General features: G+C 45.2%; 3 protein-coding genes across 4 annotated transcripts; all 3 read right to left on the reverse strand.

Moving 5' to 3' along the window:
- Positions 1 to 1,725: 1,725 nt before the first annotated feature.
- Positions 1,726 to 3,878, reverse strand: LOC123090442 (uncharacterized). Its single transcript, XM_044511739.1, has 5 exons — positions 3,779 to 3,878; positions 3,402 to 3,709; positions 2,682 to 2,796; positions 2,340 to 2,606; positions 1,726 to 2,256 (listed from the first exon to the last, which is right to left on the reverse strand). The coding sequence occupies exons 1-5, from the start codon at positions 3,876 to 3,878 to the stop codon at positions 1,772 to 1,774; spliced, it is 1,275 nt and encodes a 424-aa protein (XP_044367674.1). The 3' UTR covers positions 1,726 to 1,771.
- Positions 3,879 to 6,648: 2,770 nt separating this feature from the next.
- LOC123094045 (beta-amylase) lies at positions 6,649 to 10,518 on the reverse strand. The gene is made up of 7 exons (XM_044516125.1): positions 10,360 to 10,518; positions 9,755 to 10,153; positions 9,316 to 9,480; positions 7,948 to 8,211; positions 7,563 to 7,772; positions 7,242 to 7,481; positions 6,649 to 7,133 (listed from the first exon to the last, which is right to left on the reverse strand). The coding sequence occupies exons 1-7, from the start codon at positions 10,411 to 10,413 to the stop codon at positions 6,885 to 6,887; spliced, it is 1,581 nt and encodes a 526-aa protein (XP_044372060.1). The 5' UTR covers positions 10,414 to 10,518; the 3' UTR covers positions 6,649 to 6,884.
- Positions 10,519 to 14,553: 4,035 nt separating this feature from the next.
- LOC123089829 (heavy metal-associated isoprenylated plant protein 39) lies at positions 14,554 to 16,163 on the reverse strand. 2 transcript variants are annotated; one of them, XM_044511401.1, is made up of 3 exons: positions 15,958 to 16,163; positions 15,722 to 15,800; positions 14,554 to 15,060 (listed from the first exon to the last, which is right to left on the reverse strand). In XM_044511401.1, the coding sequence occupies exons 1-3, from the start codon at positions 15,964 to 15,966 to the stop codon at positions 14,828 to 14,830; spliced, it is 321 nt and encodes a 106-aa protein (XP_044367336.1). In that variant the 5' UTR covers positions 15,967 to 16,163; the 3' UTR covers positions 14,554 to 14,827. The 2 variants fall into 2 exon arrangements, with proteins under 2 accessions (XP_044367336.1, XP_044367337.1); XM_044511402.1 differs by having other exon boundaries at positions 15,722 to 15,797; positions 15,958 to 16,095.
- Positions 16,164 to 24,851: the final 8,688 nt, after the last annotated feature.

The following is a 24,851-nucleotide window of genomic DNA, read 5'->3' on the forward strand; positions in this document are numbered from 1 at the left end:
CGAGTCGACTACGCTTCAGTCGCCCATCCACAGTCGAATGGACAGGCAGAACGAGCCAACGGATTAATCCTCAAGGGTCTGAAGCCCCGATTGATGCGAGATCTCAAGCATGCGGCTGGAGCTTGGGTCGACGAACTTCCTTCGGTGCTTTGGGGTTTGCGGACCACGCCTAATCGGTCGACTGGGAGAACTCCTTTCTTCCTAGTCTATGGAGCAGAAGCAGTCCTACCGAGTGACCTCCTTCACAATGCTCCCCGAATTGAACTTTACAATGAAGCAGAAGCTGAGCAAGCGCGTCAGGATGCAGTCGACCTCCTAGAAGAGGAAAGGGAAATGGCTCTGATCCGCTCGACCATTTACCAGCAAGACTTGCGTCGCCTGTACGCCAGAAATGTGAGAGGTCGAGCCTTCCAGGAAGGAGATCTGGTCCTTCGAGTGGATCAGCAGAAGCAACACAAGCTCGCTCCCTCTTGGGAAGGGCCCTTCATCGTCACAAAGGTTCTCCACAATGGGGCATATCGTCTCTACAACGTCGAACACAATATCGACGAGCCCCGAGCTTGGAACGCGGATCTGCTCCGCCCGTTTTACACTTAAAGTTTTTCACTCAGAAGAGTTGTAATAAAATACTTCTGTAGTTCATGAGCTTTGAAATAATAGTGTCATAATTCCTTCATAATTTTTGTCACTTTTTATTTTCGTCGAGTAAAATTTTCCCCCAGTGGGTGGCTTAGTCGCGAATCCGTTTCGCCTAAGTTTGTACAAATCCTACCGAGTGGTAAGCCAGACTTCCACTCGGAGGCTTAGCTGCGAATCCGTTTCGCCTAAGTAACAAAAAATCCTACCGAGTGGTAAGCCAGACTTCCACTCGAAGGCTTAGCTGCAGCTCAGTGCTCGCCTAAGTTATTAAAAATCCTACCGAGTGGTAAGCCAGACTTCCACTCGGAGGCTTAGCTGCAGCTCAGTGCTCGCCTAAGTTATTAAAAATCCTACCGAGTGGTAAGCCAGACTTCCACTCGGAGGCTTAGCTGCAGCTCAGTGCTCGCCTAAGTTATTAAAAATCCTACCGAGTGGTAAGCCAGACTTCCACTCGGAGGCTTAGCCGCGGTCCAAGGACTCGCTTAAGTATAAAGGGTACTAGCAAGGAAGACGAGGCGCAGGTCGACTGCGATCCTCTCCTCCGAGCTACACCATAAGTATGATGTGCGTTCGCAAGGAAGACGAGGTGCAGGTCGATCGCGACCCTCTCTTCCGAGCTTCGCCACAAATACAACGGAAATCCTACCGAGTGAAGAGCAAACCTCTCACTCGGGGGCTTAGCTGCAGCCCAGTGCTCGCCTAAGGTAAAAGAAATCCTACCGAGTGAAGAGCAAACCTCTCACTCGGGGGCTTAGCTGCAGCCCAGTGCTCGCCTAAGGTAAAAGAAATCCTACCGAGTGAAGAGCAAACCTCTCACTCGGGGGCTTAGCTGCAGCCCAGTGCTCGCCTAAGGTAAAAGAAATCCTACCGAGTGAAGAGCAAACCTCTCACTCGGGGGCTTAGCTGCAGCCCAGTGCTCGCCTAAGGAATAAGTCGACTGCAGTGGGCATCTTGCTGATTAACCTGCAAAGAAGCAATTCAAGCCAAAAGCAATCATATCCAAAACATCCAATCCAAATTTAGGTCGATACCTAAAGGAACCGAGAGTGCTCAGGCGCTAAGCCTGTTAAGGTTTTATCGGTTACAACTCTACTCGGCATACCGAGGCAAATTTAAGGTCAAGGAAAGTTTTTTACCCCTCCTGTGGAGGGCTGGATGGAGCAACGAACTCGTCAAGGTCAATCCCGTCGGCAATCCGCGTAGCAGCAGCAATGAAAGTCTCCATGAAGGCCCTGAAGTCGTGCTTTTTGGTGTTGGCCACTCGGAGAGCCGCCAGCTTATCCTCTCGAGCATCCTTGCAATGGACTCGTGCCAGACACAGGGCGACATCCGCACCACATCGAGCTGAAGACTTCTTCCACTCTTGCACTCGGTCAGGGACAGCGTTCAGTCGAGTCACCAACGACTCGAGGTCATTTTGGAGTCTTTCCCTGGGCCAGAGCGTCGAGTCGATGCGGGATGTAGCAACCTTCAGTCTTGCAAGATAATCCACGACGGCAGCAACACGGGACTCCAGTCGGAAGATGTTCATGGCAGTTTCATCATTCACTGGAGAATTGACAGGGTCAAGGTTCGTCTCCACCTGGCTGGTTTCTTCTTCAAAGTTGCGACAGAACTCTGCAAAGACAAAATCCCGAATTAAGAAAACAGTCGAATGGGAACATAACAGTTGGGAGAATTGGTCGAGTGAAGAAGATTACCTTCAAGCATAAGGAACAATTTTTTGGCAAGACCACCCAAGAAGCCTTCCAGCTCGTTCTTCTTCCCAGCCATCTGGTTGATCTTCTCAGTCAGAGTAGTCTTGTCAGCCTTCAGTCGTTCAACATCCTTGCTGGCAATGGCCAGAGCAGCCTTCAGATTGGTGTTATCCTGTTCGAGCTTGGTGACTGAGGCCAGTTTTTCATCAGCAAGCTTGATCTTCTCAGACAGCTCAAGCTCCTTCTTCCTCTGGGCCTCCTTCACCTTGCCTGTAAATTACAACGAAGTCAGGTTTTGAAGCAAATGAGGGGGGAAAAGAGTCGTTGAAGTCTCACCAAACATACCTTTGGTCTCCTCCTTTGCCCTCGTCAGATTCTCCTGCACTAGCTTCAAGTCCAGTTCGAGCTGAGTATGCTTCTGCTCCAGTTCAGTATAGCGCGTCGCAAGATCGCAGGATTTCTACGAAGAGTCAATCACCAAAATGTCAGAGATGATCCATTTCCGAGTGAATAAAGAAAAATGATGCGTTTCTAAGACTACAGTCGAATGCAAGCATTCGACCGTAGTCTCGGGGACTACACCCAGTGGGTGCACTCAGCGTGCCCCCACTGGTCTTATTCAAGACAGAGTCGACCAGTCGACTAAAAAAAAAAGAGCGAGTCGACCAGTCGACCGAAACTTCTTCAGACTGTAATCAACTGCCAGCAGTCGACCACAGTCTCGGGGACTACACCCAGTGGGTGCACTCAGCGTGCCCCCACTGATCTCAGGAACCCATTCGTTCCATTCGAGTGATGATCAACATCTACTTAGTAAGCCTAAGACCGACTGCCAGCAGTCGACCTTAGCCTTGGGGACTACACCCAGCGGGTGCACTCAGCGTGCCCCCGCTAACACGGAGTTTTTACCAACACACCCAGTGGGTGACTGCTATGAATTCCAGAAAGAAAAGTTTTGATAATATATCCTAACAGAACAGGCGGTGGTCGACTGACCTGAACATTGCTCTGAAGAGCGGAGCTGGCGTCGTAAGCTGCTTGGCTCGCATCCCGAACGATCTTCACCTGCTCCATCATGATCTCTGCTTGACGGATAGCCTCCTTAGCAGCACTAGCCTGGTCCTCCGGGACGTGGTGCGTGGCGAAGATCGATGGCTGCCCAGCACTCGACGAAGTGGGTCGAGCACTCGTCAACGGCACCGCGAATGACACGGTGTGTCGAGTGCCGACCTCCCCTTCCGTCGCAATGGTCTCGGGCGCCACCACACCTTGGGCTGCATGGCCAGTAGATGCCTTCCTGCTCCGCCTAGCCCTCAATGGTTCCTCATCCTCATCATCGTCGTCAGGAAGGGTGATAATGTCATTGGTTGGGGCTTCAGGAAAAAGTCAAAGTCAGAAATTATGCATCAGTCGACCAAGAACAAGATTTAAAGTTGTAGTACCGGGATTTGAAGTCGCCGCGTCCTCCATCTCATAGTCCTCAGCCTTGCCTGAGGTTTCGGAAGTCGCAGCCGCTGAAATGGTGGGGATGGCTACCTTCATCTTTGGCAGAGGCTTGGTCGTCCTCGACGGAGCTACTTTCGACTGCTTCGGCGCCTTCTCAGTCGGCACCGGAGAAGCGGGACGAGGGCGTTTGGTCGACTGTGAAGCAGTCGCCACTCCCTTGCCGCGTTCAGCCGAAGGGTCGTGCACAAGTTTTGACCGCCTTTCCGAGCGCGGTGGTGCCTCCTCCTCCTCTTCATCCTCGTCGTCATCATCCTCGTCATCATCATCGTCGTCATCGTCGTCTTCTGCAGCGTCTGAATCCCACTCTTCCTGGCTCTCGCCGCCGCTGCCTTCCCCCTCCTCAGTCGGAGTCTGAGCGCCATTGGGCATTGAGTACAGTTCGGTAAGAGCCTGGGAATATCAAAGCAAAGTTCAGTCGACCAAGTTACAGAAACACACTCGACGGATGTACAACGGAAAACAGAGCAAAGGTACCTTTTCTGGAACGCTGTCGCGATCAAGTGGGGAAATCCTCCGGGATCCGCGAGGGTTGTCCTTGTTTCCGGTGATCGCAGCCATCCATCTTTCCACTATGGCATCGTCGACTGCCTCCGGATGGACGCGAGTCTCGTCTTCGGTGCCACAGTACAGCCACATGCAGTGGCTCCGGAACTGAAGAGGCTGGATTCGCCTCCGAAGAAAAACCTCCAGGAGGTCCATGCCAGTCACACCATCCCGAACCAGCTGCACCACGCGATCCATCAACATCTTCACCTCAGTCCTCTCCTCTGGAACTACCTTCAGGGAGGAGGGTCTGTTCACTCGACTCATGGTGAATGCAGGAAGACCAGTCGACTGCCCCGGCGTCGTCTCATTCCGGCAATAGAACCAGGTCGACTGCCAGCCCCTGACCGACTCGGGAAAAGACATAGCTGGGAAGGTGCTTTTATTCCTCAACTGGACCCCTAAGCCACCACACATCTGAACTACTTGGGTCTTCTCGTCGCCAGGGCTTGCCTTCTTCACAGTCTGAGAGCGACATGTGAAGATGTACTTGAACAAACCCCAGTGCGGTCGACAGCCCAGGAAGTTTTCGCACATAGACACAAACGCAGCAAGATACGCAATGGAGTTTGGAGTAAAATGATGGAGCTGGGCTCCGAAGAAATTCAGAAAACCCCGAAAGAAAACACTCGGTGGCAATGAAAATCCCCGGTCGACATGGGTGGCCAGGAGCACGCACTCACCCTCTTCTGGCTGGGGCTGCCACTCTCGGCCAGGAAGCCTCGCGGCACCGTGGGGGATCAACCCGTCGTTGGCCATATCGAGGAGATCCTTTTCCTTGATGGTCGACTGGATCCAATCTCCCTGGACCCAGCCCTTCGGCAGGTTGGATCTCGACGAGGAACCACCACGGCCGGTAGATCTCCCCTTTGCCTTCTCGGCCGCCGACGCCTTCTCCGCCGCCGACGCCTTCTTCGCGCGCTCCAACATCGTCGTCTTCTCTTTGCCCATGGCCGCCGACGGAATGCGCAGGAGAGGAGGTAGCCAGAGAGCAGCAGCGGTTGCGGAGGGCGGAGACGAGGAGAGCAGAGGAGGAAGAGCGGGGTACTGTGCATAAGCCCCCGAGAGTTGCATTTATAGCATCCCTTCCGAGTGGATGACAGGTGGACCCGGGCAATCCAATCATATCCCGAACAGTTGCGCTGCACGATACGTGGCGGAAAAAGCGGCGCGGAAATCGAGGCGTTCCTGTTATGTCCCATCCGAACGCCGCAGTCCGTTCCGCTTCGCGCGCTTCCCCAAATTTCGTATCCCGCGAGATCCGCGAGGGACAGATCGGTCTGTCAAGCGCGAGATTTCCTGCGATCCGTCGCTCGGGAATAGCAAAGTAAAAGAAGGTCACTCGACCAAAGAACAAGAATGGATCAAGTCGACTGAAGAAAAGTTGCTTGTTATCAACAGGGAAGATCTTGATCCAAGACAACACGTAGCTGGTACGCAAAAGACAATCGGAAACAACGTCAACTCCTCCTTCACTCAAGCCTCAATCCATTCGGGGGCTAATGATGGATTCATATACCTAGGGTAGGGTCATAGGCCTGACCTAAACATCCTACCCAAGGACACTCTCAGAAGAGATCATCTTTCAGTCGACCAAAGAGGAACCCACTCGACTGACTGGAAGGACTCGACCATGGAAGACTCACTCGACCATGAAGACTCACTCGACCACCAGAAGGTCAGAAGACACTCCGCGGCACAACGGCTTGCTATTGAATAGACTTAATGTTAGTTAAGACACTTTATGAGGGGCGTTACCAGTAACGCCCCAGGCTTAATGTACTTTAACCTCTCCATTATGTGGGCTGGCTGGGGTCCTGGCGCACTCTATATAAGCCACCCCCCTCCACAGATAGAGGGGTTCCCACTCTTGTAATACTCATACTCATAATCCACTCGACCGCCTCAGGGCTCCGAGACGTAGGGCTGTTACTTCCTCCGAGAAGGGCCTGAACTCGTACATCGTTTGTCTTCACAACTACTCCATAGCTAGGACATCGCCTCCCCTTACCTACCCCTATTTCTACTGTCAGACTTAGAACCACGACACTACGCACTATGGGCGATGAACATGGAGGTCGCGATGGAGGGAGCGGAGTTCTGGGAAGCCGTCGACCCCGGCGGCGCCGAGTACGCAAAGGGCGCGGCGAAGTACCGGAAGGATCGTCAGGCGTTAACGGCGATCTACTCCGCCATGCCGAAGGATGTGCTGCAACACCTCGTCGGAAAGTACTCGTCCGGAGTGACGTCCCACGCGGGCCTGTGGCCAAACACACACAAAATATAAGGTAGATCATAAATATTCCATTACACGGCGGCAAGGAGCTCCCCGCCCATGATACCACTGAGGCCTTCAACATTTCTCGTAAACTACAACACTGAGATCTTTTTTCCAGAACACGCACAAGTGATGTGCTTTATTTATTACTATTAATAAGGCAGAGAAAGGTTTCTCTGTCCCACACAACATAGAAGGTACTGTAGATAATAAAGGTTTCACTACATGGTGGCCGGGAGCTCCCCACCCATGCCACCAGTGGGGTCTTGAACCTCCCCACCCATGCCACCAGTGGGGCCTTCAACCTCCCCACCACCGATGCCACCGAGGCCTTGAACCGGCAGGTCGGTGTGCTCTTCAAAGGGGAATGGCTCTAGTTTTGGCTGAGCTGCTTGTAGGATCATTTCAATCGTCAGTTCTGGCCCTGATCTTTGCAAAGGCGCCACTGGATCAACACATGGGTCATGAGGCTGAAAAGAATCAAATTACATTATTATGATAGGCCGATGCAAATCAACCAATTTATGATTCCTCTATTTTATTTTTGACATGCATGAATAAGGGGTTGTGGCACTAACCAGGTTGGCATGCATTCTGTCGACAAAGGTCTTGAAATTGACATAGTTTTGTCCCTCTACCAGCTGATTCGATAACCGAAGGTAGGTGAATCCAAACAGCTTGTGCTCAGGAGGGCCGCTCTTGTTGATGCCATGAGGCCTCGCATTCCTGAGTATGGTGTTGTAAGCAGTTGGATCATATCGAGGAAGTGCGTTTTCGCATGCCACATTTAGGCCCTCTCTCCAACCAGCACTCAACACCTGAGAATTTCGACGACAAGTGCTTTAGGTGTTTCCATTAGAGATATATAAGTGTAATATCCAAAGGCATATGTTACCTACCTGTTGGACTAGTTCTTCTGGTGCGCTCCTCGCCTGCGAGCTTTGCTCCGAGTCCCTCATCTCGGCGCAAGTGAAGTTAAGGCTAGCATGGTGCCTTTTGAGCATGCGTGCTATGGGTCTGTAGCCGTCTCTGTCATGTAAGTTGTAGTACCCAGCTGTGAGCTCGGCCGCATGGCTTGGAGCCTTGTACCACCAGTGAATGCCGGAGATCTGCAACCAAACATTGGACCATATCTCATTTACATTCTAGATTTAGAAATGCAAGTTCCTTTAGCCTATAGAGTGTTAGAATGATTTTTTGTGTACTTTTGTTTGTTGTTTATCATACATGACTTCCCAACTTTTTTCTGTAACAAACTGAGATCTTTAGGGTGGGAGCACTTACTTTGATTGCCAGTTGCACTCTGTGTCCCAAGAAGACCTTGTTTGCTTCATCCAAGATCTTGTCACCGTGCTTGATCAGATTATTGGAGTACCATGCAAGGAAAAACCTCCCCTGCTCAGTGAGGTATGTTCCGTTGTCCACGAAGAATCGAGTTCTCTCAGGAGTGTCATTGTACGTTCCGGAATCGTGAGGAAATTCCCACTCAGGATGGCCAACCATCGCTGCTGCTGCTTTGAAGTCTGCTTGCAGGTACTTATCATAGCACTGCAAATGTTTTTATTTGTACTATTAGTTAAAACAGTTAAGTCGAGTCCTTTTGCTTTTAATGGTGATGGTATTGATTATTTTACATTTGTTTTAATTATTTCATGTCATCTATTTATTTTTAGATGGTTTTGTGCTCGCTTATGATACTTTTCTCAAAACAATAATATGTCTCCCCCCCCCCCCCCCGGTCTGTGTTGTCTAGCCTCGCATCGAGGTATGTGCTAGCTGACTATTCTCTCCATATAGATACATCTTCTTTTGTTTCTTCCAAAAAAATAATATATGAACTTGAAATATTTGCGGTCAATGAATCATTGGGACTACAATGAGCAGAAAACCATTTTGGATTTTTTGGTCTAGCATAAATATATAAAATTAGTCTTTTACCAATAAAAATATCATTTTAAGTATTTATGTTGCACAAACGAGTCCTATACTTTTCACGTATTGTAGTTCGAATGTGTCAAGTTTGTATGATGTCTTATTTAGGAGAAATAGAAGAGAAAATTGGGATTGGGGTATAGGATAGCAGAACTCATGAAGTCGGGTTTAGCGTGAAAATGGACAAAGTAGCCCCTTTTCTCAAACTTCAACACAAAATGAACCCAATCTTAAAATATTTCACAAAATGGCCCTCTTTTGCATGACGGGCTGGGGCGCCATGCTAGAGAGCATGACGCCCCGGGCCAGGGTGCCATGGTTGCGACATGTAGCATGGTGCCCCGGGCTAGGGCACCATGCCAAATAGCATGGCGCCCCGGGCTAGGGCACCATGCCAAATAGCATGGCCCAGGCGTCATGCAAAAGGGCCACTTTGTGGGAAAAAAACAGACTGGGGCCATTTTGTTTTGAAGTTTCGGAAAAGGGTCAGTTTTGTCCATTTTCACGGGTTTAGCCAGGCCTTGTTCTGATCTGAAATTGCCATTTTATCCTTGCATTTTTTTTTACAAGAATCACTTTTCATTTGGGTGTTGGTTTGTTGAAGAAACTTCTCTAATGTAGATCGTCACTTTGGACAATACTAAACAGCATTTGGTCATCAATGTTACACGCAAAAGTAAATTGGTCGAAACAGAAGGAAACATATTTAGAAACACTCACGATGAATTCTCCGATGCCTGGGAATGACCATCCGTGGCTCTGAGGATACGATGGGTACCTCAACTCTCCAGCTGGGCCAAGTCCGACTTCAATGTCTACAATAACACCGGCATCCAAGAACTCTTTCATGTTGTCCCTGAAGCTTGCCATGTAATCGGCATACATCTGTCACAGCCACACAGAAGAATCAAAGCTTTCTACCATCAGCACATTGTACCTAACAAAATCAAAACTATTTGTTCTTACTGATTAGGTCTAATTCTTTTCACTAGCTAGATTTCGTTTCTTTTGTTATATATTATTGGCACATTTTGGCTTTTGCTTGTATTTGGATTCATCATGAATTTTTATCTCCAATATACACAAAAACACACACATTTGAATGAAAAAAAATATAAGTACTGCAAGAGAGCTAGAGTGGTGGTTTAAATTAATTAACCTGCACGGCGGATCTTCCATGGAAGAGAGGCTGGTCATCAACTCCAAGGGTGAGGTACTCAATGTTCCTAGTCCCGTGCTGGTCGGTGTAGAAAATGTCCGGATCACTCGCACCGACGTCCCGCACCCACTGCGGGATCGGGATGTTGACGACGTCGCCGACGTTGCCACCGCACTGGTGGAGTGACATGATGGCCTGTAGCTTCAGTCCAGCCTCATGCACCAGCTTGAACAACTGCTTGTAGGCGGACCAGTCGTAGACCCTAGGGCCCTTGGCCTCCACCAAGCCCCACCAGACGTCTACCATGACGCCATCCACACCGGCGTCTACCAGCCTCTTCAGCTGCGGCCTGAGCTCGTCACCCTTCTCGAACCTGTTGTTCACGCTCACCGCGTCCAGCTATTTATTTCCACAACGAAAACGAAGTCAATGTTAGTACAAATGAAATACTCATTTGAGGCCTCAGATCTTGTTGATTTCACCCTTTTGAACTAGAGTGTTACGAATGACGGTATTATATGTACACCATTGCATGTGTGAATTATATCCTTGAAATGGGTGTAGTGCATGGTGCTTAGAGATTGAGTTGAATGGATGGTACTTACTGGGAGCATGACGTAGACTTGGACATAGTTGCCTTGTTGCACGCTCGCTTCCATTGTGGCTGCTGGCTATGGATGATGCTCTCCAACAAATGGTTTGCTGGATATGGCATTGAGCTTAATTAAGGGGTCTATTTATACTAGAAAAAAGATGTCTCCGCCGATAACGAGGCCAGTGAACCTAGCTTTTCCAATCAGATATGTCAGAAACAAGCTTGTCCAGTCAGAAAGGGCGCTTTGTGAACTGATTTTGGTTTTGTTTACCATACACAGCCAAGCTTAAAGGATTGAGATCATCAGTTGCGGCCTTATACCATGCGCGGCTGATGCAGATCTGATTGGGAGAGAGATAGGATCCTTATCTTATAGCTAACTTGGCATCCAATCCACGTCTCAAACGAACTCCTTAATCAAGCCAAACTGGCACCTTATATCAACGCTTACGCATCCCGGCACAAGTTGTACATGTGTTTCCAAAGCCATTGTCTAACGTATCCTATCGAGAACTTTAGGAACAATCTCAACTTGATAAAGTTGTGATTGAGGAAGAGTGTTGGAATTTGTACAAACCAACATATAGTGTGTAAACCATGGGCTTCCAGAGTAGTCTATAGGGCGGACACTACTGCATGTGTGCTGAGTTTGTTGTAATCTTGATCAGTTGAGGTAGAGATATCAGCACACACGCATCCTTTCTCAAGTGGATACGCCTCCACCTATTGTTGGCCTTGTTATATCTTTTGTGATGTTGTTTTCTATGAAAATATTGTTCTCGTGATGCTTTACTTCGATCGGAAGGTCTTCTTCCACCATATATCTTAAATACCACGTGTTCTGACCATGGTACGAATTAGGTGCTGATCACGGAACACAAATCAAAACCTGAACAATGCTGCCCAAACCATTAATCGGATGGCTATATCTTTGTAATACAGCTTAGCCTTACTTCCGTTTATTTGTTTTCCTTCTTTAAAGTAACTTATATCTAAAACTAGCGTCGATCGGTTGTTTCTACATTTTTCAGGTTAGAAATAGTTACTGGTTGGTTTGGTAATTGTCTTACAAATTGTGCCGCTAACGGTTCAGAAAATGCAGCTATATGGCCGCTAATGTAATCGTCTTAAAAATAGTTACTGGTTGGTTTGGTAATCGTCTTACAAATCTCGCACGGGCCAAAATGTTTTCCTTAGGCTTAGGGGCGTGGCGTGGACAAAGCACAAAACTAAGAGAATTTCGTATTCTGCCCGCTGCGATAAATTGTCGCTGAAACACACAGACGAGAGTATCATATGTAGTTATAGTTGGTTCTACTGATTTTTATTGCGGGTTCTCCATTTCTATTTTTCTCCACAGGTTCTGATTTTTTTTCTACTTATCCTTTTCGTTTTTTTTTCACATTTTGGCTTTTCAGAAATTCTGTAATCATTTTTTGAAAGTGCATGAATATTAGCCAGACCAATATGCTTTCACAACTTACGAAGAAAAGGAGAAATACCTGTTAATGGGACAACCCAATATCATTTACGTCCGCGATTGGTAGGTAAAAATGATTTGTTGTAAAACATATATGCACGTCTAAACAAGTAAATTATTTATGTACTTCTAAAAATGTTTACATACTGCATGAAATATACACGTATTTTCTAAACAACATTCATGTAACCAAAAAGTATTTACGCATTCAAAAATTATCATGTGACTGAAAAAGTGTTCTCAGATTTTAAAGTGATAATGTATATATAAAACGTTTTCACACATTTTTTTAGGGATGTTTATGTCAATAAATAAATGTTCACATATTTTTCCCAAAGAATAATGCAGCATTACAAAGGGCAGAGCTCTTCTAAAATGTGTTCATTTAACTTCAAAAAGTACTCACTTATTTGACAAAAAATATAATTAATACAAAAATTGTCAAATATAATTAATACAAAAATTGTTCACATATTTTTATGAAATTCGCTTAAATTTTAAAAAGTGTTATCCTTTTCCGTAAAATCTTTGTACATTTTAAAAAGATGGATTTTTCGAAAAATGTTAGTGTTAATGTACGTTACCAAAATATGATATACCAAAACTAAAAAGAAATGGTCAAACAGAAAAAACAAAAAGAAGGAAAGAAGATAAAAATGGGAGACATTAAACACAAGAAATAAGAAAAAATATGTTAAATATGACAATCAAAAAAGATAAATTATAGCAAACACAGAAAAAGGAAAAAATAACGGAAATTGAAAAGAAAACAACAAACAATAAAAACCAAAACAAGTCTGCTGGGTTGAGGTAATTGTGCACGTGCGCATTCGCATGTGCTTGCTATATATCGCAATTCCGGAGATATAAATTTTATTAGTGAACCTATTATAAAGTTATTGCAAAGAGTATATATCAAATCATACTGCCCATAGTCAGGTTTTATTTTTGTAGTTTCTATTTTTATAAGTTTAATTTTATTTTTCATTTACATCTTGTTTTAGCAAACAGTTGAACATTTTGGTAGTATGTGAACATTTACTTTAACTATGTGATTTATTGAAGTCATAAAGATTTTATTTTCATATGCATGGACATTTTGATATGGAATACATGAACTTCTCCATGGAGCTATGGAAATAGTTTTCTGAAGTACATGAACATTTCTTTTGAAACTCATGAATATCTACTTTTAAATGCACGACACTATTCCATAATATACAAACAATTTCCATTATCAGTTTATTTATAATGATAGTTTTAAGTGTGCAAAAAATGAAAACATGGTTTTCGATGTTTAACAACACATAAAAAATATCTGTAATTGGCAGCCCTAGTAGACGGTCCATTTAGGAGTGTGGCGTTGCAAAGGCCGAGCTCCATGGAGCTCGTTTTGCAAAAACAAAAAATCAAAATATATTTAATAGTTTCAAAAAATGACAAATATTTTCCTACTAATACACATGCATTTTATGCAAGTATGTACGAAATTTCATCAACTAATTTGATTATTTGGATGCTACACAAAAAAAGACAAATATTTGGCCCAAATACAACAAAGAAAACCCCTATTTTAATCTGTGTATTTGACTTTTTTGTGTACATCACATATGAATATATATGTTCATGAAATTTACAGATGTATAACAAAATTATATGTCTACATGAAAACTTTTTTCAGTTTTTCTTTAGATGTGCAAAAGGTATCTTCGCTAAATAGAAAGTGTAGTGCTCAATGGAGCTCGGCCTCTGCATGCACTTTTCGGCCCATTTAGATGATTTTCAGTTGATTTATGCCATACCCTTTGCTAAAGGCAAAGAAGCGGGAGCCCTTCAGCCCAATAAGTGCTTTGTTAGTTTTACTCTCATCTTCTCTTATTTATTTTCCGTTTATTCTGTGACGGCAGTGCTTGTGCATCATTCCCTTCTTGAAGACGTTGATGTTGAGAAATCTCATTGTCCTTGTGGTATAAAAAGTTGGATTGTGCGGGTATGGTCATTGTTGTAGTTTGACGATCGCCCCAAGGTTTTTCCCTTTTTATTGGCTTACGCATAACTTTGGTCTTGTATGACTTTGCTTTTTGTCGGTGTGGTTTTCTTGTGTGTGCATTGATATTGGCGGCGTACTCCTAGTTATGCTGAGGCCGGGTGTGTGCTCATTATGCTTTGTATCTGCTTGGTGCTTCATTTGAGTTAAGAAAATCCACCATTTGCCAAAAAAAAAATCCGTTTGAATTTTTTATTGTCTTATTTTTACAAAACAATTCTTGAACAGTTAATACATTAACTTGTTTTTTATACTCATGGACATTTGTTTTGAAATATATGAGCACTTTCAAGTATATTGAAAAAAATATGTAGAAGTCATTTTTATTGTGATTCTATGGAATACTTTTCATTCGTGTAATACTTTATTTAGTATTTATGAACATATTTCAGAGTTCGTACAAACAAAATTAAAGTCAGCAAAAATTTCCTTACCCAAAGCCAACGGCTCCTCTCTTTTTTCCCCTTGAGACCTCGAGGAGTAGTAATCGTGATAGATCAAAGACTGTGAGCAAAGCGGGATATACTTGGGCCTGCGGCAACTTGGAGTTAGGGGAAAGGCCACACTGACACTGCTTCCATTTTTTTTTTTTTGCGCCATTGCAACGACCGAAGGTGGCAGATAACCAGTCTCTGTCACAGGCCAGCTCAGGTTCACACACCTAAAAAACTGATATCTGAATTCTGAAAAATTGCCTGAAGTTGGCTGATCGAGTAGGTTCCATGTCATCACCAATCAGGCAAACCCAGGGTCATATTTGATTTGACATGATGTCTCTAGTGCACTATATATACCGGTACAGTACAAAGTGATCTCATTTCGCAGAGGAGATTATAATTAGCTATCTAGCACTCCATCAGAGCCTCAGATGTCAAAGACTTTTTGTTGTTGCTGCCGTTTGCGTGGTGGTGTTGTGTTTCTCCTTCTACCTCCTTCTGCAATGGGTTGCTTTCACTTCTTGTCGGCCTTCTTGTCGTCTTTCTTCTCCTCTTTCTTGTCATCCTTCTTCTCCTCGCCCTTCTTCTCCGCAGCCGGTGCCGGCTTCTTCTCCTCCTTGGCCGGGCCGACCGAGACGATGTCGATCTTGCCGAGCTTCTTGAGCCTCTTGGCGATGGCTACGGTGTCCATGGCGCCGATGACGGTCATCTTGTTGTCCTTGAGGTCCGCGGCTATCGAGTCGATACCTTCAACCAACCACGAGTAGAAAAATTAAAAGGAATGAGTTCATTCATGCTGGTTGATTGGTTGTATCTGCACTATGATTAGATGCAACAAAACTATATATGCTCATTGATTAAGCTATAGAAATCATGTTCATTGATTGATTACACCTCTTTTTTTTAGAATCCATTTATTGATTTGAATCTGCGCTATGATTACAAGCATATTATAGTGTGAGGATTTTGACCTTTTGTGCGAGGATCTGACCGAAGAGATCTCGGGTCATGCCCACCCACTCACAGTATACGAAGGACAGAGGAGGAAAGGACCCATGTGTAGTTCTACCAACTTGGCTCATCAAACAAACACAAGAGTAAAGCCATTTTCGTACTATGGTACAGGCATGCATGTAGCTTATGGCCCTACAGATTGACTTACCTGCCCAGCCACGTCTGATCAGGCATCGCGATCGAATATCGCATTATCGCCTAGCAATAATTCATGCATCCTTGCGAAATTCAGCTATGGTTCCAGAAATACCACAAGATGGAAAGATGAACTGACGATGAATGGCCGGGAGCCGGGAAGCATGGGAGGAGATTTTTCTGCCCCCTTCCTTTGTGAGATTCAAAAGATCAATCGAAGCAGCAACGGGAGGAAAATTCATGGGGTGCGCTTACGTACCGTAGATGTCGGCGACGGCCTCCATGGCTTTCTGCTTGGTCTTCTCGTCGGTCATGGTGGGAATCCTCAGCACCACCTTCTACATGCAGCACAATCAAGGAAGCGAGCAGTGAACAAACATTTCCCCAGGAGTATGTTCTCGCTCCCAATACTCATGGATTTCACTGACGCCATGATCGACTTAACATGCTAAAACTGAAGGAATCGAGGGAGAAGACACTCTCAAACTGGCGTACCTGGGCCATCTGGCAGGAGGGGAAAGGCCGGCCGGGAGAGACTCAACTCAAGAGGGACAGGAAACAGTGGGAACTTGTGAAGAGTGTGTGTGTGTGTGTGTGTGTGTGTGTGTGTGTGTGTGTGTGTGTGTGTGTGTGCGTGTGATGACGATGTTCTCCATGTCCATGGGGGAGGCTCTTCTTATACTAGAATGTTCGGACCTGATGGTGATCGGGTGAAGTGTCAACTTCGTGTGGAACGCCGAACGATCTGCAGCACATCCAACAAAACCCAAACCCAAAGCCGCCCGCATATACAAGGTGTTTCCCACACGGCCGGACACCCTCCAGTTCAGGAACTATCCGAGCTGGATTACATACAGGAGCATGGTTATATGCTTCTGTTCTCTTTCTGGTGGTATGACAAACACGTCGGTTTATTACCACATGGTGGTAGGCCTACAATTCTGTCTTGATTTGTATCTTGTACCACATGACAGACACGTCGGTTTCGCAAAATGAATTTAACCTTAACTCGTCACGTCGTATACACGATGGGGACTTTAATAATATGGTTGCATGCATCATTGCGATGCCGAGGCCGGGGTATTCCTCCTTTTTCAAAAAAAAAGAAACTCGTCTCATCATTATGTTACCCGGTGGAGTCAATATACGCGGCTCACATATCACATCTTGCCACAGTTGATTTTTTTTTATACGAATGCCTTCATGGCTAGCTTTTATTAACTTAAATCACACCTACATCGTCTACTCATTAAGATAAAATAAAACCTGGATGTGTATCCGATCACAACATCGGTGGATTAGACCTCCCAAAACTAGCTAGCTCATGGGCAACCATGTTCGACTATACAATGTTCAATAAAGACCTTCCCGAAATTCGCAAGTAGACTTCGACATTCATTGAGGATCGGTGCAGCCCACCAACGAGTAATCCTCGTTTCCATTCAATGCATCAACCATAGTCACGTTATGAGTTTCGACAACCACCTTCTCACATCCCTGACTGAAGGAGCAAAAGTCTTTGACATGGCGCTTCCGATTCAACAGTAACCACGTCAGCTACATGTTCCGTTCCAGCAACAGCTGCTGGAGTAAAGTCTCTAGTATGATCACGAATGACAGCTCCACAAGAACCACCGTTATCATCATCAGAGAAAGACGCATCGACGTTAAGGATTAGGAAACCAGACAATGGTTTCTTCAAGTTATTCCGGAGAGTAGTTGTCTCTATTTTCCTTGGTGTGCCAACATGGGAACCTCAGTTGAATTTCTAATACTCCTAGAAAGTGAGCTGGCTGGAAAAAGAATGATCACATCGGAGCGTCGTGGTCATGTTACCCGATGGAGTCGATATTCGCCATGAAGTCGAAGCAGCCGATATGAAGAACAAAGCCGTTGTGGCCACCTCCCGCATCCAAGACGCTCGTTGATGCTTGGAACGCATCCAAGGCCAAGTCGAAGCAGCCTAACTAAGTCCCTCTCCCTTGAGGTCTCCAAAATGGCGGTTGCCAGCAAAATAAAACCGCGTTTTAAGTTTCTCGTTCCATATCACTGAAATTACTTGAAATGTCAATACCTTGTACGTGGTGTTGAACATCCTATTTTGGGGAACATGCATATAAAAATTGTGTAAGTGGAACAAAAAGAAGAGACGAGATCACAGACATACATGAGAAAGATTTGGGTACAAACGACACATACGACACATACGCTCACAGGTGGATCCATAAATATATAGATCCTGTTTTGGCAACACTGAATTTACACGCAAGGTCCCAGCCTGCGGAAAATGCAGGTCACTCCACAACTGTTTTTAGAGGGTGTGATTTGACGACTTTGCTAGAGCTGCTTTTAGCCAGCGTTCCTTTCTCCATGGAAGGGGGGAAAGCCGCTTCAGGCACACATTAAAGCGAGTGCCAAATTGAAGAGCAGGCCTACATGAGATCGTGCCACGGTGCATGCGCTTCAATTTTATAATTTTAAGGGACTCACTATTTCAAAGGTGATTGGCGTTATTCTATTTCTTTTGCTTTCGGTCATTTTTCTTCGCCTCCAATCAGAGTCCGACCGCGCCACACCTTCTACCTCCTCCCGCAGAAATCCCCTCTGACGTCGCACATTCTTCCTCCTGCCTCACAAACCCCCACACTAACCCGATCCGGTCAATCACTTCCCTGGTCACCTGCAGAGCTGCATGGAATGTGATCGAGGCCTGGAAAAATTCTAGGCGTCTGATCAGTACCATGCGAGCAATTTTAAGCAAGTGCACTGATATGTCTCCATCGTATCTACTTTTTCAAACTCTTTTGCCCTTGTTTTGGACTCTAATTTGCATGATTTGAATGGAACCAACCTCAAGCCCAAGAAAAAGGGAGCCCCTATTTGACACGCTTTGCGTCAAATTGGTGGCCTGACGCACAGAGAGAGACTTGACTGGGCTGGCCCATCGAGTTCTACCGCGGGACGGAAAATATAGCACGAAAAAGGAAACACGCACGACCCAGGAATCTAACCGGAGACCAACTGCTTACAATCACGCACTACTAGCCACTCGGGCTAACGAGTACTGTTGTTAATAAAGCAGTGCATCCCTTAAAGAACTAACCATAGATGTGGAACCGGAATGGTATATACTGTAGCGAACCGACAGTAGCTATTGTAGCGAATCTGAATTAGTTACTGGGTTGAACTTGTTTTTAATGTATATTTTCAAAAAGTAGCAACATTTATGTAATTCCAGAAGAAGAAAAACCGGAGACAGGAACATTTTTTGAATATGTGAACAAAAATTGAAAAAGTAGAAAAGGGAACAAAAATATTGTTTTCTGAAAAACATAAACATTTTCTGAATTTATGAACAAATTATGAAATTCTGAACAAATGTTGAAACCGCGAACAATTTTTTATTTTTTCAACAAAAAAATTTGAAAAGTGGACACATTTCATGATAATTGGAAAAAAATGAAATCGTGAATATTTTTTGAATTTATGAACAAAAACTTTAAAATGGAACATTTCATGAAATTCCGAACTGTTACAAATTGTTAACATTTTTCAAAAATTCTTGAACATTTTTGAAACGCAAACATTTATTGAACTTCCGACCAAAATTTGTAATCACGAAATAATGGAACATTTTATGAAATTTCAATAAAAAATATTGAAATCGTGAACATTTTTTAAGTTCTTGAACATTTTCTAAAATTCGAACTTTTTTTAATTTCTGACAAAATTTGAAACCACAAAAATACCTGAACATTTTTTAAAAAATGAATAATTTTTCAACTTGTGAACAATAAAAAAATCTTTGGAATTCCTGAACATTTTTTCAACTTGTGAACAAAATTTAAAGACAAGAATAGTTTTTTAAATTCCTGTACATTTTTTGGTATGAGAATATTTTTTGATTATATGAAAAAAAAGGAGGAATTTTTTTGAAAATCTGAACAAAATTTGAAAATTGTGAAAAAAATATTAAAAGAGAAGTCAACCTGAAAAAGAAAATACGAAAAAATAAAATAAAAAAGAAAACAAAAAGTGAAAAGAAAAAAGAAACAAGTAATCGAAAAGGTAAAAGTTAAAGTAAAAAAACAAAAACAACAACGGGAAACCGGACAAAATTGTTTACCAGAATAAACCGGAGTTTGAACGTTCTCAAAACCAGGATCCGAGTACATGCTAAACAGCTAAGATGGGAAACGTCGACATCTTGACGCAACGTGCGTCCGTTAGGGAATTCCCAAGAAAAAGGACATGGCACACACATAATTTCTGGCCAGATTAGCAATCCAGTCCAAAAGTATAAACACAGCATAGCCAGCCCAACGTGGTCGTGTGCTTCCCGCGCTTCCTCGAACTTTCCCAGTGATAATGAAGTCTGCACAGTTTTGCGTCCATGCTTCTGTGCCACCCTCCTTTAATTTCTTCCCCAACAAGCTTCTGTACCAAACTCCTCATCTGTCTAGCTTCTTGGGCGCCTCCCCAGATGCATGGTGCACGCCTCACGCACTGTTATGGATATGAGACGTTCAGATCTTGCGAAGATTTGACATGGACAAGCATCAAGGGGGGAGCTCGATCGAGAACTTGAGAGGTAAAATAACTCCATCAGGGCTAAAGGGAAAAACCGGCACCGACGATTTTTCCTCAATCACAAACCTTGCGGCGTTGTAGATGGTGTGGCGTTTGTGGCAATCATTTAGTTTTTTCCGGTAGTCACGGTACCATGCACCGGGCATCATGGGCGGAGCCAGCCCAGTGGGCCGCCCCGGGCCACCTTTGTACACTGTAGCAGATGTATACAGTACCTGCTAGAATATACACTGCGTATGGGCCTCACGCCCCAGGCCTGGGGCCTGGATCCGCCCCTGCCGGGCATGTTGTTAGCGGCTATACTACATGTCAGAGCAACAACACAAATATGTCTACTACTGAGGAAGACGTGTTCGTAGAAGCGCTTTATTTTTTAGATATAGTAAAGTTCTTTGTTCCAAAGACTACGCATGTCTTTCTTTATGCTTTGGATTAAAGCAAATGACTTCTACTCCCTCCGTTTCATAATATAAGACGTTTTTTTTTTGCCACTCTTACATTATAGGACAGAGTGAGTACTTTTTATGAATTTTACATTTTGTACCTTTGAGTGATGAGAAGAGGGGCCCCCAAGGGCCAGACCCCGAGAGAAAGATGACCCCAACCCACACTTCCTTGGCTGAGATCGGAGGTGTCCTGCCATTGCCATGTACTTACGCGACAGTTGTTGAACTTGAAATAGGGAGTTAGCACCCGAAGATGAACTATGTGTCCGTTCTGACAAGCAACTATAGTGACTCGGTGGACGAACTAGATAGAAAAGAGCGACCTTAACACATATCAAGGGACTACATTCTAATTTTGCTAGCTTCTTGGGCGCCTAATCCTGCAGATAACTGTGTGATGATGTAGATGAACTATGTGTGTCTTTTGAATATGTTTTGGATAAAGGGTGTTTTTATTGACTCATAATGTAGCATCAAGGGGATACAAAACACAATGAGAACACACCCAGCCTCTGCATAACTACGATGCACACAGCCAACACTAACACACACACACACACATAAAGAATCACACTAGCAAAAGCAAAGTCATACAAGACCGAAGCTATGCATAGGTGAAGAAAAGAAAAAAGGACCATCAGCACCAACCATCTCTTCATAACACAAGGACTACGAGAAAGGTTCTTCAAGCGCCGCCTCCAGGAAGGGAACGACGCGCAAGCGCCGCCGTCACCAGATCCAACCATTGTCAAATCATGGGTTTTCACCCTGAAGATTATGTCCAAGCAAATTCCAAGCAATGCCTTCAACAGGTAACGACACAAACACCGCCATTGCCAGGTATAACCAGTTAGGGTCAGACCTAAGGTATTAACCCCGAAGCCCAAAACCAAGTACTCAAAAAGCACCACCAATCCAAGTGATCATGTGTTGCCACCTCTACCGCAATCCCAGCAGTACTACAAACGGGGTAAGGCCATTAATGAGGGAGGAAGGGCAAAGAGATCGCCAAAATCCCAGATCAGGATGCTTCGGCAGTCTCGCGTCATCCTAGCAAGTGAATGCTGGTGGCAGGTCTACAGAAGACACCATCACGCATCGCCTCTTGCTATGGTGTGTCCTCGTCAACAGCACCTGACTAGTTGCGGAGTCCACTTACCATGCCCATGTAAGATGCCGTCGACGAAGACACTGGCTGTTACATCTGTACGCCGGCTATGGAGAGCAGCTGGTGTGAGGTCGCAGCGCACTGCACGGTAGCTCGCGCCATCAAGAGCCCACAAGGCCATCTGACGACTCCATGCACCAAAGCATCCGATGTAGGGTATATGCCTGGTAAGCCACCGTCCAGCCATGGAAGCATCTGGACATGCTTGACACATACGATGCCTCATACAGTCACGATCTGGACTTCCCTAGTCTGACGGCCACCGTAGAAGACACCTCACGAGAAGCTGTGGCGTGGAGTGCTAAACGACCACTTGATCCTGAGAGAAGGCCCCAACAAGATCACAGACCGTCGTGCAACTCACACCGCCGATTGCGCCACCGGACTGCACACCTTCTTGGCACTGCACATCACCTCTGCGACGATCGCATCTCACCACCGCTGCTGCACGTAAGGTACCGTGCAGCTGACCAAGACCACCACTACAACGCTGCGGCCGCCGCCGATGGTGGACAGAAAAACGAGTATTGTAAACTGGAATTTATGTATTGTGGGGTGATGAAGACGAACCATGTGTGCGTTCTGAACCTTGTGGTGGTACTGGATGCTCCCATTGATAGTTGACATCACTAATCTTGAAGCTCAGTGAGTTATGTCTTCAATTGCCACCGTGTGGGTGGTGGCAGTGTACGTATGTGCTTGATGTTTTGCAAAATAAGTATCACCTTTATCTAACTTAGTGTCTTATATCACTCGTTCAAACTACAATTGAGATTGGCGTGCTGTAGTGTTTAATTAAGAGCCCTTGATGATTTCGGAGGCACGGATCCATAGTCTAAGGCAACCATGAATAGTCGGTGGAGTAGTTGGTAGTACCATATCCTTGTCACCCTAGCAAGTACATTTTAGGTACACATTAAGTAATATAGTATGGCTTAGTGATGTTGTAGGGACAAAATTATAAACACAATAGCTACATGTCAATCGCCTGAATTTCGAAGTTGGGTCAGTCGATTTTGGTTGTAGGAGGAAACAGCCGGAGGGGAGGAAGAAACCTCGTCGGAGGGGAGGAAGAAGCTCGCTGGGCAGGCTACCCCATCATATATCTTAGGGTGGGGGGTGATGGGGAACGTTGCATGGAAAATAATTTTTTCCTATGAAACACTCAAGATCTAATCTATGTAGATGCTAGCAACGAGAGGGAGAGGTGTCTACATACCCTTGTAGAACAAAAGCGTTAACGATCTAGAGATCATGGTTGGCCTAGTCGTACTTCCTTCGAGATCCAATCCGATCCAGCGCCGAACGGACGGCACCTCCGAGACGTGCACACGTACGGCTCGGTGACGTCTCCGCCTTCTTGATCCAACAAGAGATGGTGGAGAGGTAGTTGAGATCTAGGCCAGCACGACAGCATGGTGGTGGTGGTGCCAGCGGAATACCAGCAGGGCTTCGCCAAGAGCTATGCTGAGGAGGAGGAGTAACGGGAGGGAGAGGCGCCAAGGGGTGGAAGGGCTGATGCCCCACGCGCCTTCCCACCATTTATATAGGCGGGGGGGGGGGGGGGGGGGGGGGCGGTTGGTGGCTTGCCCTCCAAGCCCCTTGGGTCGTTGGTAAAAGGGGCCCACCCATCGCTATCCCTCTTTTTAGGGATCTTGATCCTATCTCTTCGGGATATGATCTTATTCCTTTTAAGGAGGGGGGGGGGGGGGGGGGGGGGGAGGCGGTCTTGGTGCGTCTAGACAATGAATAGTTGGTGGAGTAGTTGGTAATACCATATCCTTGCCACCCTAGCTAGTATACATTTTAGGTATAATTAGGTAATGTAGTATGGCTTAGTGATGTTGTAGGGTCAAAATGATAAAATGGTGTGGATCACTTGAAATAATGATGAGAACTTATGTAAAACCTTGGAATCCATTTGCCACGTAAATAAAGTAGAGAAAATGAAAAATAAAACAGAGTTGATGTTCTAAAAGTAAGATTCGGTCGAGAATTAATGGTCAAGTGACTCATGGGCAGATGAGAGTGTGACATCTGGGAGTTCCCTAATGATTCCGCTGGCTTGGCTTATTGGCTTTACATTCTAAAGCAACCATGAAATCTAATTACGATTATAAAGAACGTCCAAGTGGGAGTACAAGGTTCTAAAGAGAAGGTTAGGTACAAGTGACAACACCAATCGATCTGAAGGAAACCTTGGACAGAATACTGCCACATCTATGCGACATTCTTTGTGACAGTATATTGTGCTGTCTCCACAAGATAGGCACCTTTTTCCATTTTACGCTTGTGGTTTCTAATACTGCCTCCATGAATATAGGACCATCACTTTGTTAAATATAAGATGGAACATCTGATTGAGTTGTATATATTTATCGTCTCATAAAAAGAAGCATCGTGTGCTTGCATGCATGTGCCAACACTTTTGCGTCACCAACACCATAACGTAATCACCACTTCACCAGGTGGCTATGTAATAAGGCGACGAATGGACGCCTCTACCGCGTCAACACTGACCAAGAACCTCTAGTAGCGACTCAGAGCATTTCTTACTTTGCCCTATAACCGGTTACAGGAGTAAAAACTTCGGTCAAGTGGCAGTACTGGATTCGAAAGAGAGGGTTAGGTAGAAGTGACATCACCGATCGATCCGAAGGAAACCTTGGACAGAATATTACCATATCTATGCGGCATCCTTTGTGATAGTATATTATGGTGTCTCCATGATTTATCATATAGGCACACCTTTTTGCCGTTTCGCGCTCGTGGTTCCTAATACTGGCGCCAAGAATACTGAACCATCACTTTGTTAATTAAATATAAGGTGGAGCATTATCCGATATAGTTGTATATGTTTATCCTCTCATGAAAAGAAGCATCATGTGCTTGCATGCATGTACTACACTTTTGCATCGTCACTAACAAAAACTAACATGCTTCCATAATCTCCACTTCACTAGACGGCTATATAAGGCGCCAAATGAACGCCTCCACCCTCTCAACACTCGACTCACACAGAGACCAACAACCTAGTAGCGACTACTCTTGCCAAGTTCAATATGACCAACAAATCATCGTCTGCCTCGACCTTTGCCGCCATGGCCATCGCCCTCCTCCTGGTCACGCACTCCATCTCCATGCCAGGGGTGGTTCATTGCGCAAGGGGTGCAGTGGCAACTTCG

The sequence above is a fragment of the Triticum aestivum genome, chromosome 4B (assembly GCF_018294505.1).
Source record: "Triticum aestivum cultivar Chinese Spring chromosome 4B, IWGSC CS RefSeq v2.1, whole genome shotgun sequence".
Lineage (NCBI taxonomy): Eukaryota > Viridiplantae > Streptophyta > Magnoliopsida > Poales > Poaceae > Triticum > Triticum aestivum.

Coding starts and splice junctions, on each gene's coding strand:
- LOC123089829 (XM_044511401.1), bottom strand. Junction 15,061..15,721: donor GGCCGTCGCCGACATCTACG/GTACGTAAGCGC, acceptor GGTTGGTTGAAG/GTATCGACTCGATAGCCGCG.
- LOC123090442 (XM_044511739.1), bottom strand. CDS start 3,878: ATGAAGGTAGCCATCCCCACCATTTCAGCGGCTGCGACTTCCGAAACC. Junction 2,797..3,401: donor CAGAGATCATGATGGAGCAG/GTGAAGATCGTT, acceptor GACTCTTCGTAG/AAATCCTGCGATCTTGCGAC. Junction 2,607..2,681: donor GGCAAAGGAGGAGACCAAAG/GTATGTTTGGTG, acceptor TGTAATTTACAG/GCAAGGTGAAGGAGGCCCAG.
- LOC123094045 (XM_044516125.1), bottom strand. CDS start 10,413: ATGGAAGCGAGCGTGCAACAAGGCAACTATGTCCAAGTCTACGTCATG. Junction 9,481..9,754: donor ATGGAAGATCCGCCGTGCAG/GTTAATTAATTT, acceptor TGGCTGTGACAG/ATGTATGCCGATTACATGGC. Junction 7,134..7,241: donor ACAGAATGCATGCCAACCTG/GTTAGTGCCACA, acceptor GATTCTTTTCAG/CCTCATGACCCATGTGTTGA.